Here is a 17,601-nt window from a genome sequence, read left to right as displayed (position 1 = left end):
TTTTTTTGTTATTTACCTTATTAAGACACCACTTGTTTGCCCTTTTCATTCTCTTTATTTTTGTAATAAAATGGTATCAACAACAATAGATAACGAAGACGCAAAGAGTACCAGTTCAACATTAGTCAATGGAGGAGAAACAACAAGAAATAACCATAATGTGCAAACGAGACATGGTTTTGACCAAGAGCTATATGAAGAAGACATTATTCGCTTTCTTTATTATTCAGAAAAGCGACATGAGACTAATGGCAAACCAAATACGCTGACAAAAAACACTTTAAAGGATTGGGTAAACGACATGTTGTGATTAATGTCTAATGCTTATGCATATTCTCTTTTGTTCTATCTATTATAGCGTTTAAGAGAAAGAATAAAGACTGTATCAGGTAATGTTTACTTTTGTGGAGAAAAAAAAGTTTTATCAACACGTATAATAGGACTCTTGGTCGTCTGTCTCAACATTGGTACAGATCCTCCAGATGTTGTAAAGACAAATCCTTGTGCCAAACTAGAATGCTGGATAGACCCTTTTCTACTCGTTCCATCAAAATCACTAGAGGCTATTGGAAAGAACTTACATAATCAATATGAAACTATCAACGGACGTACACGATTTAAACTATCACTCGATCCTTCAGTGGAGGAAACCAAAAAAGTGTGCTGTCAAATGCGACGAAACGCAAAAGAAGAACGAATACTATTTCATTATAACGGTCATGGCGTGCCTAAGCCAACCACAAGCGGTGAAATTTGGGTGTTCAACCGAAACTATACTCAATATATCCCTGTTTCTCTATTTGACCTTCAGTCATGGCTAGGATCGCCCGTCATTTATGTTTGGGACTGCTCAGCGGCTGGTAATATTATTAATGCATTCAATCGATTTGCTGAACAACGAGACTCAGAAGCTATGCGATTATCACAAGAACAGCATCATCCAACAACTTCTTGGAAAGATTCCATTCAGTTAGCTGCCTGTGGCCCGACAGAAACATTACCCATGAATCCTGATTTACCTGCTGATGTCTTTACAGCTTGCTTGACAACGCCTATTGAAATGTCCCTTAGATGGGTTGTCATGCGCAATCCACTGCTGACATCTAATATTACCATGGACATGGTCCTACAGTTACCCGGTCGCGCAACCGAACGACGAACACCCCTGGGCGAGCTGAATTGGATATTTACGGCAGTGACAGATACGATCGCGTGGTGCGTGCTACAAGATCAACCCGAATTATTTAAACGATTGTTCAGACAAGACCTGATGGTGGCCTCCATGTTTAGAAATTTTTTATTGGCCGACCGTATTATGCGATCATATCAATGTACACCAATGTCTACACCAAAACTGCCAGAGACTCATGACCATCCCATGTGGCAAGCTTGGGATCTCGCTGTCGATATGTGTCTGTTTCAACTGCCTGCGCTTAAGGCTGCCGAAGCAGGTGGGCCACCGTACGATTACCAACCGAGCACGTTCTTTTCGGAACAGCTGACTGCATTTGAAGTCTGGCTATCGGAAGGTGCTGTGAACCCAAAAATCCCGGAGCAGCTGCCTATCGTACTCCAAGTGTTACTCAGTCAAGTACACCGTTTGCGTGCTCTTATCTTGCTTAGTCGATTTTTAGATCTCGGACCATGGGCCGTTAATGCCGCTCTTTCGGTCGGTATCTTTCCTTATGTGCTTAAGTTACTACAAAGTCCTGCTGCCGAACTCAAACCTGTGCTGGTCTTTATCTGGGCTCGTATCCTGGCTGTTGATCGATCTTGTCAAAACGATCTTCTCAAGGATCACGGCTATGCTTACTTTATCAACATTCTCACACCCAATAATGCCATGCTCAGTATCCCTCATGTGTCGGAACATCGAGCGATGAGTGCATTTATCCTGTCTGTCTTTTGCACAGATTTTAGAACAGGGCAACAGGCTTGCTTGAGAGGAAATGTCATATCCGCTTGTTTGGCTCATGTGAATGATCCAGATCCTCTTCTTCGTCAGTGGATTTGTCTTTGTTTGGCTCAAGTATGGTTAAACAATAGTGAAGCGAAATCGATTGCCATTAATGAGAATGGACATGAAAAGTTGACTGCATTACTGAATGACAGTGTACCTGAGGTGCGTGCCTCGGCCATGTATGCCCTTGGTACTTTCTTGTCAGATCCAAACAAGACGGAACAAATTGTCAATATTGAGCACAACATTGCCATCTCTGCTCTCTGTGTCATGTCTGATGGCTCACCCATGGTCCGACGTGAATTTGTGATTGCATTATCCCATATTGTTCATCAAGCAGGTCCCGCCAAGTTTCTGGCAGCTGCCACTCAGACCATTGAAGAGGATCAGCGTATAAATGATAAATTAAGAGGATCAGGTGCAAGACAGTCTGACTGGCGAGCGGCACTTGACGGCCATTTTGGATCCTCCAGCTATGACTCGGTGTACGCTGTTCTCTGGAAGGCGTTACTCAACTTGTCTGTAGATCCTCATCCTGACGTATCAAAGGCTGCTTCCATTGTAGTAGATCATATCACGGCCATGCTGCTCAACACACCATTGGTTGGGGAGTATGCGTCCAACTTGGCAAGAGAACAACAGTCTGCAAGCGGCACTGTTGCTACTGCTAGTACAAGTAGCGCGTCTCCCACTACGACTGTGGATGACCAAGAACTGCTTCGTGCAGCTACCAATCCTCATGCTCGTCGGCCTACCAAGTTGACTCGCTCCGTTTCATTTGCATCAACACTACGCACGATATATAATTTTGGAAACTACTCTTATCAAGAACCGCCCAATGGAAATAATGTAGATCAGCATCAGTCACAGCATCAACAGAAGAGCATACATAGCTCTCATGAAGAAAAGACACTGCCGCTTTCATCGGGCTTCTATGATTGGAGTTGTGAATATTTTACAGAACCACAGATGCGTGCCGCTGAAGCTGATGAACCAGGAAGTGTGATATATACCCAACGTAAATGGAGAAGAAGTCGCAACGAAAAGATTTTACAAGAGTCAAACATGACCAAAGGCATGGCAGGTAAACCCACACAACAGTTGCAAAAACAACGTTGTTATCAACACATGTTCCACATAGGGTCCAGTCGATGGGATGAGCAACTAATTTCGATGTTTAATGATACTGAAGCCTCTCTATTAACATTCCATCAATTCGAGCCTCATCTAGTAGCAGCAGATTCATATAACTGTCTAGTGTAAGTTTAGTTTATTTGGGTATATTTCAGTCTTTATTGACATGCGCATCACAGAGTTTGGGACTGGAAAACAGGCACTCCACTTAGTGTGATTGATAACCATAACCCTGCACATAGCAGAATAACAGACATGAAATTTTTGAATGAAGAAGACGTGGCCCTGCTCTTGACTGGCTCAGGCAAGCCTTTTTTTTTCTGCATGTATATTTTCAAAACTCACCTTGAACATAGATGATGGTGTTGTTCGTCTTTACAAGAACTATGATCAGGAGCAGGCAATCCTAGTTAGTTCATGGCGTGCTTTAAAAGACATGGAAAAGAGCAACTCAAGGCAGAGTGGATTGGTCACCGATTGGCATCAAGCGCGTGGTTATCTCTTTACAGGTGGTGATTCTAAAGTGATTAAAATATGGGATGCACACCAAGAGCTCCCCGTCATGGTAACTTGAATCCCCCTTCTAAAATAGCATTCGTCTCATCTATCCTATAGGATATCCCTACACAATCCTTGGCATGTGTCACAAGTATTACTAGCGATCAAGTAAGTGGTAATGTCATTGTCGCTGGTTTTGGCGATGGATCCATTGGTGTCTATGATCGTCGATTAAGTCCACAAGAAAGGTATAAGAAACTTAAAAATTAAAAGAGTGAGGTATTTACTTGTATTATAGCTTGGTCAAGAAATGGGACGAACATAAAGCTTGGATTACAAACATTCACTTACAGAGGGAGGGTACTAGAGAACTGGTCTCTGGTGGATTTGAAGGTGATATCAAAATTTGGGATATTCGTGAATCACAATCCATAAAGACGATCGAAGCACACACTCACAGTGAGATGACTTCATTATCTGTTCATGACCATAGCTATGTTATGGCAAGGTAATATGCTCATGTGAATTAAATGGAGAATACTCATGCTTATATATACATATATGTATAGTGCTGGTGCCGACCAAGTCATTAAAGTTTGGAATATGGATGGTTATAGACTTTCAACCATTCGTCCCTCGTCCGGCTTTTTGAGTCAAAAGGCGACATCAACAAGAGCACTTTCCTTTCACCCAAATCTTATGGTTATGGCAGCGAGTGGAACAGATGGATATATTACAGTAAGTTATAATAAATAGTATATATATGTGTGTGCTTATCTTTTTTAGTTATATGGCGCACATATCGCAAATGGAAATATGTAAAATATGTCAACATGTGTATCTTTTTATTATTATTCTACCTAGTAAAGCCACTATTATTATTATTATTTTTATTACCACTTGATTCGACTAAAGATGGTTGGCGGGGTATTAGTATCTGGTTCATATTCACGAGCTTTTGTTTTGATGCCTTCCATAATCTCTTTAAACGTCGATTTGTCTAAATCATCGCGTTTGCTCAAGATGCTTTCAACAAACGCCAGAGGCACATCAGGGTAGGCTTGTCTGAGCGTATAATAGTCCACAAAGACCATGCGTCGATTACTTTCTAGTAACGTATGCACCTTTTCTAATACATCAAAGTGTTCTTCCATTTCCTTCACCGATGTATACTTTGCAAAGAAATTGAATGAGATGCGTACGTCGTTTTCAATACGTTCCAGGCACGAATTCATCAAAAACTTGGCATTCTTATGCCTCATAGCCTCTAAATACAGCATCAAGAAACGATCCAGCATGTCGCGTATCAGTTGGTCAAAGATAAATGGATTCAAATGAACAAAATCGCTGCAGTAATCTTTAAAGGTCTCAATGATAGACGGAACCAAAGGTTGCTCGTACCAAGTAGTGGTAAACAGTTCATTAAACACCGGCTTAATATCATTAAAGGTCACTTCCAAAAGGGCTTCTCGTGCACTGGCTGCAATCTGTAAGTAACCGTCGATGGCTGTCGATAGTTTTTCCTCTACTTGTGATTTATAGTTGGCATCCACAATAGAGGGCACACGGTTCAAGATATCATTCACAAAGTCTGAGCATTTAATTTGATCGTTAGCAAGAGCCATCACGTACTCTATAAAGCCATCACCAGGTTGTTCCAATTGTTTTTGAAGTTCGGAAGCTAGCAGCTTCTTCCAAAAGCTCTGTGAATCCTTCATGACCTTGTGACATTCGTTGACTACAAGATAAAGCAGCTTGCCCTGATTTGCTTCAGCAGCGACATCGATTTGTTGATTGATAATTTGGAATAGGTCCACAGCGCCCGACAGGCCAAACTGTCCATCAGGCGACATCTCTGGAGAAGTATCACGAGTGACAAAGTCGCGCGATTCGGCTGACATCAGGTTGGACGTCCATTCAACTAACTTTTGACGCACAAGCTTGAGATATTCGCCTACCAACGATTGTTCCTGTCCATCCAAGAGCTGAGGTTCCAGGAGTTCCTCCGTAACCCCCAGACGAGTGCTCATGGTCGCATAATAATCCCTCACAAACCTCAGTAAGCGTAAGATAGTACCTGCATCCAAGTCCTGGTGAACCATTTCATTTAACAAGTCATACGTGTGTCGATGATACTCGAGTACGAAGTAAGGAAATATTTTGTACTTTTTTGGAAACTTGGGCACCACTTCATCATATACCAACTCAAGCTCGTCAAAGATAAAATCGGTTGCATCTAGAGCGCCTTGCCAATCTTCGTTCTCCTTGTAAGGTCGAAATATCTCTTCAAAATGTTCAAGAAGTGATTGATGAAGCTGTTCAAAGAATTCGACTCGATACGACTTGATCGTACGCGGGTTGCCCTCTGCCAGTCTCCACTTTTTATGATTCTGAAGGTCTTGATGACTCGACTGCGCCTGCCTGGCCGCCAGTGCTTTTTCATCTGCTGTTTCCTCACACTCGATGATTTTGACTAGTTTCACAATGGTAGATCCGCATCCTTCTTCGACGAGGGGTATCAGGTTTCGCGTGAGATGCCAAAGATGCTGCGTAAAGTCGTCCGAGAGAACGTCAACTCTTCTGAAATATGTCTTGAGAGTAATGAGAACATCATGCGGCGAGTCGCGCGCTTGATGCATTGTCACATCACGAAACTCTTCAAGCTTGAATAGGTGATAGTGAACACGAAGAAGTGAGTCGTGAGGAGAGTAGATGTCATTTCGCATAGGTGCAAACATGTCTTCTAAATCATCCAATTGTTGGTATAGTTTTTGAAATGCTCGTACTTTAGCTTCTGTTGCTACAAAGTTTTGATGTACTTGAGATATCTATATAGGATCGAGTGTGTCAATATATGCCTTAAAGAGCGATTTTTCACACAAATAGAAAGTAACTTGCCATGTTGATGCGAGGAAAGTCTTTAATCATTGACTGAGCATCATAGCATAATGTATCGATACAACGCATATTATCTTTTACTCTGCTTATATTTCGGCTGGATATCGTCAGCGTTTCGAGACCTTCTTGGACATGGTCAAGTTGAGACTGAACTCCCGTGTTGAGTTGTGCATCAATAGTTGCTTTTTCTTTAGTTAATTTACGGATAAGTGTGATGAGTTTTGAATTAAGATCATCTGGATGCTTTAGTAATTCAGCTAATTTATTTACTGCAGCTTCTCTTGCATCTTCCATTTTTAATATAAAACTGTGAATCTGTTGCTTACTGCATTTTGAATTTAATTGGCCAATTTGAGAATTCAATTGGTCAGAATTTTGAAGTCAGTTTGTTCAGCTTTTTGATCAGATAAAGAACAGTTGGTTTCTTCTTTGTTATGGCATATATTTTGTCGTGATGATAAGCGTCACTAAAGTCATCTTTAACTATTCATTCACATTAAAAGTTTGGCCTGTGCTTGTTTCGTATCATGTGGGTAAGCTCCTTGAGTTTAGCCGGCCTGATGTTTAGATTTTTGACGCGTCTGTTTTTGGTTTAATAGTTTGGCGAAGTGATTATCTGCTTATTTGAATCAGTACTTGACTAGCCTAATCTCTATATTGATAGTCTTAAAATACTACAGGACTACCACATCCCTTTCTCATGAATGTCTTTCTATCACTGCAATATTCTTGCCCTTTCATTGCCTTCAATATATATATATATATATATATATGTATTTTCTATTATTTGTTTTGTATATAAAATGAATTAGAATATCAGAATTGAATAGAATCAGCCATCACTTAATTTGACTTGTTCTAATTTTTGCATAATGGCATTTATGCTTTTCCGTACAACAAAAAGCTGGCTTATCTCCAGCATTCTATATTAGCCATTATATGTGTAAATCCATCTTGAAAGCTGTTATTTTAACAGCAACTTAACGGCATTAGCAATAAAGAATTAGACGACAAAATTAGGTTTACCTTCAACAAGTAACCCAACCACTTCCGAGTCATATACGTTATACACGACAGTTTGTCTATGGCCAGCTTTATCTCTTTTCCTAGCTCTATTATATCTTTTTCAAAACTGCCATTACTGCAGTTGCCGTGTTTTTTCACTTCAGTCACTAACAATTCGAAGTTGATAGTTGATAAAGGATCAACATATAAAACAAAAGTCGGGTATCATCTGGCCCTAGTTGGTGTGGGATACCATTCGATATGTGAGCTTATTGTTGAATTCAGTTAGATAATTTAATAGTTATACTTGTTTTTATACTTACCACTTGATTTTAACATCTTTGCAAGGTGGTATGATACAGTTGGCGATGAACGGGTGAAGGGTTTCAATTATTAAATTTGACTCACTTTTTTTGCTTTATCAAATTCAAAAACCTGTTCAAGAGGGACGGCACCATCCTTGTTGCGACCTTTCCATCGTTGTCTGCACAGTTTCTTTTTATATCATCAACCTTGAAAAGGTCATTAATTCGACAACTTGCGAATTACATACTTTATAAAAAGAGAGGAGTATTATTAAAACAAGACGCGTATGCATTTTATAGGGAGATTAAATGTGGTTGGCATGATTTGATGTGGTTAATGTGGTCAATGATCAATATCATACGTAGCTACTATTGTTATTATTATAAGTTATCCTTATCAAGTGCGATAGTATAAAGTAGAATGAATGCTCTACTGTAAGGTATAGAGTATTATAATGACTTCTATCAAACGCGTCAGACGGCCGTTATATCAATATTATCTGCTATTCATTACAAAAGCAGCTCTCAACAAAACTCTCCTTTGGTACTATATCCGCATTTAAATATATCCTGGAGAAATATGAAGCTTTCATTGTGGAAAGCCAACAGCAGAGTGAAACTGTGCCTGTTGTACAACCTATACCTTCACGATAATTTTCATTGTTTCCCTTCCCCAGGTCTGAGCTGGCGATGTATCAAAATTAATAGCCAAAGATGAGAAGCTTAGTATAAACGAGAACTCCATTCAATCATGCTCAAAAATATTTTCTCAAGTATTTTAACTTTGCCAAGTTAGGAATAAAAAGATATGAGCCAGTAATGACAGAAACAATACCTTAGGGATTAAAATTGATTTTTGTTGCGACGTCTTGGTAATAAATATTGCCAATTTTCATGATGAATACATCGATACATCTTTACCCAATGATATTTCGCACTTCCAGTTTGTAGTACAGCTTTATGCTTATTTGTACTCCAAACCACCTAGGTTGCCGTGTAGATATTGTGCCACTTGCGGCAAGAAATGTTTCCTTAAATGAAGTATGGGAGGCGATATGGTTCTGCTGGATTCAAGCCTTGGTTTAGATTACGTTCAATAAAAAAGACAAAAGAGTACTTTTTTCAAAATTTTATAAAAATAAAGCATGTTATCTAAAAAAGCGTATATTCTTTAATAATCTCGATTAAAACAAGGTCCTACCTGTCCATTGTTCATGACATCATCTGCGACTTGGAATTTCTAAGAATATGAGCCAAAACACCAAAGAGTGGCGACTTGAAAATTGGAAAGTGCGGCACTTTCTATCTCTCTTTTTTTTATTTGTTGTACACACTGATCTTGCATGAAAAGATTACTCCGGCTGACAACTGATAACATTCGACAACGACGACGACAATATAGCATATCGTCTACTGTTGACCATAGACGTATGACAGAATTACTGAAAAAAGAATATGAAATAAAGAAGTTTAAGCACGCCTATACTATGGGAAAAGAGGAAAGTACATTACTTTCAAAGAATGTGAACATGATGGCCGATGAGGAATTCAAGACATTAGAAGGACTGGGTTATACTTCACCAGACAAAGTGTATAAAAAATAGACATTATGTGAGCTTATTCTTACAAGAAAAAGATAGGTTTATCAACAATGAACTGAACTTGCAGAATATTGAAGTCTATGGTTTTGACTATGATGTAACAAAGAAATAGATTTCTTTATATGGCAACTAACTGACAACAATGTAGTACACACTAGCAAATTATACGGAAAACTTATCTGTTGCTATTTACAAATTTCTTTGCGAGATACTAGTTGATGTGTTCAAATACCCAAAGCAGATCAAAGGTAAAACAGACAAAAAAAAAGAAGCTACATTACTTAATAGTTATTAGATTTTAAATTTGATCCAGACTTTGCCATTCGAGGACTGCATTATGGTACAAGAAAAAAGAGGTTAAAGGGGTGATAGACTAAATATTGAGTGATTAGATTTTAACAATGGTTGGTTGATGAAGATTGATAATATGGCAAATATTCAATTGAATACCGTCCATGGTAAAACTCATCCATACATACTGTTCATGATTGATTGACCTTGTCTTTTTCAGTTGGAAGAGAACCTATCACGGATGTGAATGAAGTCATAGAATACCATAAAGGAAGGCATATACCGCCCGAGTACTTGAACAATAGCATGTTTCAGCTCAGTGATTTATTTTCCATACCACAGGTAAGCTTTACTATATATGATCACCTTATACCTTATCTCAGCTTTATATGATAGACAACGTTACTTAGCGATATAATCCAGTACTTTAGAGATCATAACATGAGTTTTCATCCACGCTACCTATCCGATGACGTGAACCATGCTGCTCGTATACTTCATACAGGCGCACATGGTATTGGAGGTACGCTTCATATGGAAGTGATGAAAGATATCTCCAAGTATTTGGAACGCGCACCTAAACTTGTTGGATATCTTGAAACATTAAAGAAGAATGGTAAAAAGACTTTTCTGTTAACCAACAGTACATTGTCTTTTATATCCAAAGGTATGGGTTATCTCACTTCCAGTGACGATTGGCGAGACCTGTTTGACTGCGTTATTGTAAATGCTCGAAAACCAGAATTCTATCGTTCTTACCGTCCGTTCAGAATCGCTCATGAACCCAACTGGGACGCAGTCATGCGATTTGAACCTGGACAGATATATCAAGGAGGTAACATTAAAGACTTTGAGAGACTGACTGGATGGTAAGCTTGTGTGCGATCCTTATAGAACCGATACTGATCTATATATTTATTTGCAATTATTTAGGAAAGGGTAAAATTAATAAGAAAGGAGTGACAGTATACTTGTAGAGATACTAATTCTTTCCTATAAAAGACAACGAGTGCTCTATTTTGGTGACCATATCTATTCTGATCTAGTAGATGCATCCATTCAACATGGTTGGCATACAGTAAGTTATCTACTTTCTTTCTATATGAAAAATAGTAACGTTTGATATAATCTGTGATATAGGGCGCTATTATTCATGAATTAGCCAAAGAGATAGAAATTCGTAATCAACCATGCTACCGACACAAGCTATCTTGGCTGCTAAATCTTGAGCGATTACTGAATGAGGCCCAATCATGGAGCAAGGATCATTGTACAGATGAGTTAAACAAGCTATTGTCAGAGTGGAGATCAGAACGAAACGAAGTTCGTATTCAGTTAAAATCAGCCTTTAATGAACACTTTGGAAGCATGTTTAGAACATATCAGAATCCATCCTTTTTTGCAAACAAGATTCAGAAGTTTGCAGACATTTACATGTCCAACATTACCAATTTGGATAACCTTTCCTTAGATTATGTATTTTATCCCAACAGAACTTATTTACCACAGTAAGATGATATCAAACTTAACGAATGCTTTACTCATTCATTTGTAGTGAAAGGCTAGTAGAAGAAATTGTGGATAGTGGTCAGATCAAGCATATTTCTGAATAGAAGGACAATTGGTCTATTTTATCTTATAAATTATTGTTATTATTAACATCATGTGCACAACAATCGCTTCATTCTCACTTTATGGCTCAATATTATCACCTGTGGTCAACCAACGAGTTGTGTTACCTTGTATTCTTTTTTCAAACGCGTCTGAAATATAAAAACGCGTAGTCACGTTTTTTTTTTTTTTTTTTTGGCTGAGAGAGACAAAAAGGAAAATTAACATCCAGCTCGCCTTTCCCTTCCCTCCTCTTCTTCTTTTTATCTTTAAACTCACCCCCCTTCTCTTATTTATTTAAAATGGATTCTAAAGATCTTAAACTACTTGAAAAAGAAATTCTTTCCTATAAAAGGTCACTAAGACAATGGGAAGAAACGTTTGAACGTAAATATAAACGACCAGCTACTGTTGAAGACATTAGAGGACGACCATCAATAGGTAAGATGGCAACAGATTACAAGTATATCAACTAAATTTTATATCCTTTTTTAGCCAAGTTTTATAAAAGATATAACGAGTTGAAAAAGAAGTTTAACAAAGAATTAGAAGCACGTGCTGCACAAAAGAGTTCATCACAACATTCCCTTCGTCCTCCTTCATCAGGCAGAGTGCTCTTCCCTGAAGCTTCTGACTCAGAAAACAAGATACCATCAAAAGTGATAAATCGACAACTAACAGAAGAAGAAGCCTTTTGGCTTAATATACCAGCAAGTGACAACAATAGTGCTACGAGTCATGGCCTTTCTAAAACCAGCAGTGATATTGAGATGACCAGTAGTAGTAGTTTTAATAATACCAATAGCTTTAGTATCTGTACAGACAATGATAGCCAAGATGTGAGCAATAACAACAACAATAATAGCAATGATAACGATGGCTTCAGTATCCCAACCATTCCTGAAAAATGCAGTCAGACAACACAGCCTCAATCACATCTATCCATGTCACAACCAGTAACGGCAACAACAACAAAACAAAAGAGCCTACAGCCAACAAGCTCTAGTCAGCCAACCCAAAAGAGGAAACTGATGTTGGCTCCTGTAGATAAATCACAACGACATGAACGCAAGAAGAGAAAGACGTTAAATAGCACTGAAAATAAGCATAGTCTAAATGGTTCTTCCTTGTACTCTTTTTCTGATTTAAAGTATGAAGAAGAGGAAAAGAAGACTGACACGAATTCACAAGTATCGATGACTACAGATGACGACAACACATCAGAAGATGACGATGACGATGACGAAACAGCAAAGCTGTTTACCATTGTTGAATATCAAGAAAACCATTTCCGTCACTATGACCCTTCCATCTTTCGCTGGGACGATCCTGATTTTAGCATTGGTCCACAGTTCTTTGGATCACACGCTGTGTGTAAAAACTACCTGACTGATCCTATAAGAAGAGCACGTATCCAGGAAAAGTTGAAGAAGGGGATCCTTGGAGAAGTGAATAAAGAAAATGATTTATTGGAACAAGAAATTCTAAGGAAAGTTCAAGAAGAATATAAAGACATGTTACCAAAATTGATACCAAGGTCCAATCCCAAGCCTGAAACCAATACTGAAAAAGTAATTGAATTCAAGAGAAAGCCTATTCAACGAAGACAGACGCGTCTGGTCAAGAGTAAGTTTTTATACATGAAAAGTATTCAATATTCACTCTTCTTTTCTTTTAGTCAAATTCTGTGATTGATGATATTTATGTTTTTGATTGAACAAATAAAAATAATTTTAAACAAGTTTAAAAGAATAGCCGTTTTGTTCAATTGAAATTGACATCACGTGTTGTAGAAGTGGTTTAGAATGGATACAAATACACACATGGTATTTTTATTGATTTTAAAATGAAGGCATATATATATAAATAAAGAAAAAGAGGATACATATTGGGTATAAGATTTTACAGTAAAGAGCGCGGTTGACTTGATTTAGCTATTTTTGCTTTCAATGCACGTCCTTTTGTACTTTTCATTCCATTTTTACTTGTATTTCTTTTGACAATCGAGTCTTGTAATGGATTTTCAATCAAAATTTGTTCAAATACTGTCAGATAAGTTTGACCCAAAGAGGCTGGTAATCGACAAGTCTGTTTGACAGATGATCGGTCATAATCTCTTGGACTATGTGTATAGAATGTCTTGTTTTCTTCTGAAAATCGAACTGACTTTTCAGATGAAGAACTAGATGCTATCGAACAAATAGATCGTTTTCTCTTTAACGTATGCCAATAACCACCAAGAGAAAATTTAAAGGAAAACATAATAATAAAGATGTGTGTATTTGTATTGAACTTGCTAAAAAAAAAAAGTACAAGTATTTATATATAAAACTCAAAAGCACTGTTGTTTTTGCGCATTCGTCAGGAGATTTTTTTGTATGTGGATTCAAGGTTGTGTTGCATGATTTTGTATATTAACAATATGAAAAAGGGACCCTTTTATTAAAAGGAAAACAATAGTCATAAACGTGGCATCATGTTTATTCCTATCACACGCTAGCACGCTTATTATATCCTATTTTGTTAAGCATCACCCTCTTTTTCATAGCATGCACACTATATTTCCTACACAACTTTATCGGCTTATTGATGACAATCAGTGCTTGACAGAAGAGACGTTGTACATGATGGACCATGCTCTTTCTCTTCTTTTCCTCTACCTTTTCACTCCGTCGTTCCACAGACCAGATCTCCCAAGGGGTAGGCACTGCAGGTTGAATGGATCGTTCTTTTTCGTTGGCCGTTGTTGTTGTTGTCGGATGATGTGATAGTCCACAGATGATACATGCTGCTGGGTAATAAACGGGCTCATGATAATATTTTGTCCTTTCATTCATGTCATTCCGAGTTGTTGCATATAAACTAAGAGAAGATAGGGTCGAAGGGGACCACATGGCGAGACTAGAGGTGAATGTATCATGAAAGACGGGCATTTTTTATTATTATTATTATTAATTGAATGGAAAGGAGGAAAAGAAGGAAAAAAAAAAATAAAAAAAAAGAGAATGAAAAAATGGGGAGTAGTAGTATAATTTCCCTATTTAATTGAACGAGGGGAGATACAGTGTCATTGCTCTACTTTTTGAATAAAAACCCATTCACTTGTAACAAAAGAAAAGGGGAGGATTTGGATATAAGCTAATGTATTGCGTATACGTTTATTTTGATACGGAGAAATAGTAATTTAAAAACAAGGGACTAGACAATCTGTCTGATAGCAAAACTCAAGAGACCACCGATGGCTAAACCAAGGACAAGAGCAAAACTCATGACACTACCCACCATTGATTTCTCCGCTCCAGATTTAATGGTTGCCTGTTGTGGTGCCGCCATCATGCATAAACCACCAATCCAGCCATTGCTGACAGCAAAGATCCAGACAAGGAAGAAATAAACAAAATCATTGGATATCAACACGGGAAGCCTTCGTTTCTCTGATACGATCACGTTACACACTAAGAATAAAGGGATAAAGACTGTACGAAGCAAGGATAGATTGATCAGCGTCTTGGCTCGAAATACTTGGAATCGTTCAGACACAGGTAGCGTTCGTCCAACCCAATCACCAATGTTAAATAAAAGAAAATGAAAGGCAACAAAGATGTCATCATCAAAAAATCGATTGCTGTTCTTCATACTGTCATTTTGTCGATATGTCGACTTGATGAGTGCAGTAAGCGAAGGGAAGAGCATCAGGGTGATGGCAAATACGTAGGCAACAGCAAAGATCAAACCGTATGATTTGCGTACAATGTCAATCACAGTCACAGCACGTTCCTCTTCTGACTGTTGGTCAACCTCCTGATCATGTCTAGCTTGCAAGTTCATGTAGTAGCCGTAGAACGGGAGTTGGGTCACCAGAATGCGTCCGATCATAGCAGCTGTAGTGATTAAAAGAGCAAAGAGGAAATACAAAAATGCCGAGCGAGTGATAGATGCTTCATCAGGAACACGATTACCACTACCCGCAAGTGCACTAACAATAGAGGATATTGCAACTACGACACCGGCGACACCTAGTAAAATTCGTATTAGTGACTTTTTGATATTTACCTTTTATTATATTTTTACCTTGACCACTAAATGAAAAAAAAAGGAACTGTTAGATCTCTTCTTTATCTTTATTCATCATTTTTTACCTGACTACTGCTTGCACATACACTGGAGGCAACCGACTAGCCTCACTAAATACCGAATTCTGGAAGAAACTTGTGGTTCCACCTGTTAGGACAATAAAGAACATGACAAACCAAAAATAATCTATTCCCTCAAAATCCACCTTGACAGTAATTGCCATGGCAGCAAATACAGCTGTGTTTATGCAGATTGGAATGAAGCTATTTAATCTAAAGGACGACTATATATATATATCACATACGTATTAATATCCTTTTCTGATTGTGCTTATGAATTACCTTGTTTTGAAGCCATAAAACAATGATAAATGTTAAAAAGTTTGTTAATGTCGAATACGTCGAGAAATAGTTTTGAAATGTCTCTTGATAAGGCGTTTCTGCAAATCGCTTTACAAAAAACTCAGAGGCAGTAATGAACACTGATATAAAGATTAATGGATGGGATATATACAGTATAGAAATATATACCATTCCAAGGTAATAGCATGGCTACTCCATACAAGAAATAAATCTAACCACCATCAGTTCTCTCTCTTTCCTTTTCAAAAAAAAAAAAAACAACATACCCAATATACCAATTTATACTTGTCTATGGGTTCTTGTTTCCATTGATCTAAACTCCGTTCATCTAATAATCGTCTGCTTGCTTCGTCTTCCTGCTGTCGAAACAATCGACATGTAAGTGATTTTAACATTGTTTCTATAAAGCAAAAGAAAATAACTAAAAATGAGCCGTGAGATCATTCTTATCATTTCTGTGACTCTTTCTAACTTTCTTTGTGTGTACGCGTGTATGTTTCATATACTTTTGATCATAAATAGTTACTATTTATGCCTTATGATGCAGTCATACATTTAAAAATGCCGATCGTGGACGCTTATTGTGAATCGCTTATTTGAAATGGAAAGTGGTAAGTTTGAATAACAACTGCGTCTCTATTTTTTTTTTACGTGTATCTTTTGCTAAATTAGGTAAGCATCACACCATTGTCCCTCAAATGGTCATTTTCCCTATTTGAATGTAATGATTTCTCAGTCAGTGAGCACCTTTTTCTCTGTTTACACAATTTATCAAATCTAAACAATGTATTCTGCTAGTAAAAAAGACAATAAGCAATGCAAGGAGGAGAATCAAGCTTGCCAACTTGAAATAACTTGTATTGATGAATATGTGATACTGGAGTTGATCAAATTGACACGATTGAGAGCGAATAATAAAAAAAAAGACCTTCATCGTACGTCCAATCAAGCATCGGCAACGGTCACCGGCTCTACCGTAAATGTGCCTCAAGCTCCAGAAGAACGGCGCATGGATCCGGTCGAGAAGAAGGTTGCACAAGTATGAAGTAAGTTACAATTTATTATTAATGATTAAGGATAAATAGTTTCTACAGTTTAAATCTTTCCTTGGAGCAACTCGGAGACAATCAATCTAGTGTAGATACCGACCGTTTTGACGAGAGTGGGGAAATCAATGGTGGAGAAGAAAGTGTCTGCAAATCCAAATGGAAGCATAGTAGGAATCCATCCACGAGCATATTCAAGAGCCCAGGCATGTTCAGGAATCTTGTATTGTTGACAGTTACCTCTGGCTAAAAGATGCATTTCTCCTGGCTTGTACACTTCACGACTCACTTGTCCTGCAGAATAAGCCCATTGTTCACCTTCGAGAATGATAAAGTAATCATCGGCAAAGAAACGACCAGTGTGTCCTTCAGTACCTACGGGAGTACCAAAGATAATCACATATTCGGTAATAGAGCCGTGCAAGACCCACATGGAGCCCATGGCACCGCCTGCGTTGTTAAATACCCACTCTTCCTTCAAGTTGATATGTCCAGGATACTTGGCTTCTAAATCAAGGGCAATGTTTTCCATCATACCCTTTGTGTCATTCTTACCGGCGTACTTTTCAATATTGGCCTGAGCTATTTGTTGAAGTACGACTGGATCAAAGATATACCATTGATGTTTGATTTGGTCCAAACCCACAAAGAGAGCAGAAAGCAGTGTGAGAATGAAAAGAACCTTGGTCCAGCAGGAAGCCTTCTTGGTTTCTTGTGCCTTTGAGGTTGTCATTATTATATATAACTTTTGAGATGACCAACAAAGAAAGAAATATAAACACACAGGGAAAAACGAAAAAAGTTTATTTATACGAA

The 17,601-nt window shown here is 38.1% G+C and overlaps 7 protein-coding genes across 7 annotated transcripts; 3 read left to right on the top strand and 4 right to left on the bottom strand.

The window, feature by feature from the left end:
- Positions 1-70: 70 nt before the first annotated feature.
- Positions 71-4,450, top strand: RHIMIDRAFT_306827 (WD repeat protein; the record flags this gene model as incomplete). Its single annotated transcript, XM_023614510.1, has 10 exons — positions 71-292; positions 359-389; positions 441-3,044; positions 3,102-3,219; positions 3,274-3,398; positions 3,451-3,659; positions 3,710-3,840; positions 3,891-4,100; positions 4,162-4,330; positions 4,379-4,450. 10 exons carry the CDS (start codon positions 71-73, stop codon positions 4,412-4,414), a joined length of 3,855 nt encoding a protein of 1,284 aa, XP_023465734.1. The 3' UTR covers positions 4,415-4,450.
- A 35-nt stretch (positions 4,451-4,485) lies between these two features.
- RHIMIDRAFT_237842 (exocyst complex component Sec6) lies at positions 4,486-6,784 on the bottom strand (the record flags this gene model as incomplete). The annotated part of the gene is made up of 2 exons (XM_023608834.1): positions 4,486-6,420; positions 6,473-6,784. 2 exons carry the CDS (start codon positions 6,782-6,784, stop codon positions 4,486-4,488), a joined length of 2,247 nt encoding a protein of 748 aa, XP_023465733.1.
- Positions 6,785-9,143: 2,359 nt separating this feature from the next.
- On the top strand, positions 9,144-11,305 carry RHIMIDRAFT_237841 (HAD-superfamily hydrolase; the record flags this gene model as incomplete). The annotated part of the gene is made up of 12 exons (XM_023608833.1): positions 9,144-9,391; positions 9,441-9,498; positions 9,550-9,649; positions 9,697-9,741; positions 9,794-9,859; positions 9,913-10,034; positions 10,089-10,308; positions 10,360-10,561; positions 10,626-10,631; positions 10,695-10,770; positions 10,833-11,200; positions 11,248-11,305. 12 exons carry the CDS (start codon positions 9,144-9,146, stop codon positions 11,303-11,305), a joined length of 1,569 nt encoding a protein of 522 aa, XP_023465732.1.
- A 300-nt stretch (positions 11,306-11,605) lies between these two features.
- Positions 11,606-12,998, top strand: RHIMIDRAFT_237840 (uncharacterized protein; the record flags this gene model as incomplete). The annotated part of the gene is made up of 3 exons (XM_023608832.1): positions 11,606-11,744; positions 11,799-12,929; positions 12,982-12,998. 3 exons carry the CDS (start codon positions 11,606-11,608, stop codon positions 12,996-12,998), a joined length of 1,287 nt encoding a protein of 428 aa, XP_023465731.1.
- A 207-nt stretch (positions 12,999-13,205) lies between these two features.
- Positions 13,206-14,236, bottom strand: RHIMIDRAFT_237839 (uncharacterized protein; the record flags this gene model as incomplete). Its single annotated transcript, XM_023608831.1, has 2 exons — positions 13,206-13,492; positions 13,873-14,236. 2 exons carry the CDS (start codon positions 14,234-14,236, stop codon positions 13,206-13,208), a joined length of 651 nt encoding a protein of 216 aa, XP_023465730.1.
- A 265-nt stretch (positions 14,237-14,501) lies between these two features.
- On the bottom strand, positions 14,502-16,134 carry RHIMIDRAFT_237838 (uncharacterized protein; the record flags this gene model as incomplete). Its single annotated transcript, XM_023608830.1, has 6 exons — positions 14,502-15,319; positions 15,375-15,382; positions 15,443-15,660; positions 15,719-15,858; positions 15,908-15,950; positions 16,006-16,134. The coding sequence occupies 6 exons, from the start codon at positions 16,132-16,134 to the stop codon at positions 14,502-14,504; spliced, it is 1,356 nt and encodes a 451-aa protein (XP_023465729.1).
- A 700-nt stretch (positions 16,135-16,834) lies between these two features.
- On the bottom strand, positions 16,835-17,518 carry RHIMIDRAFT_251822 (C-8 sterol isomerase; the record flags this gene model as incomplete). The annotated part of the gene is made up of 1 exon (XM_023610887.1): positions 16,835-17,518. One exon carries the CDS (start codon positions 17,516-17,518, stop codon positions 16,835-16,837), a length of 684 nt encoding a protein of 227 aa, XP_023465728.1.
- Between the last annotated feature and the right edge of the window lie 83 nt (positions 17,519-17,601).

The sequence above is a fragment of the Rhizopus microsporus genome (genome assembly GCF_002708625.1).
Source record: "Rhizopus microsporus ATCC 52813 unplaced genomic scaffold scaffold_9, whole genome shotgun sequence".
NCBI lineage: Eukaryota > Fungi > Mucoromycota > Mucoromycetes > Mucorales > Rhizopodaceae > Rhizopus > Rhizopus microsporus.
Note: the sequence above shows the minus strand (reverse complement) of the source record. Positions and strands in the feature narration are given on the sequence as shown.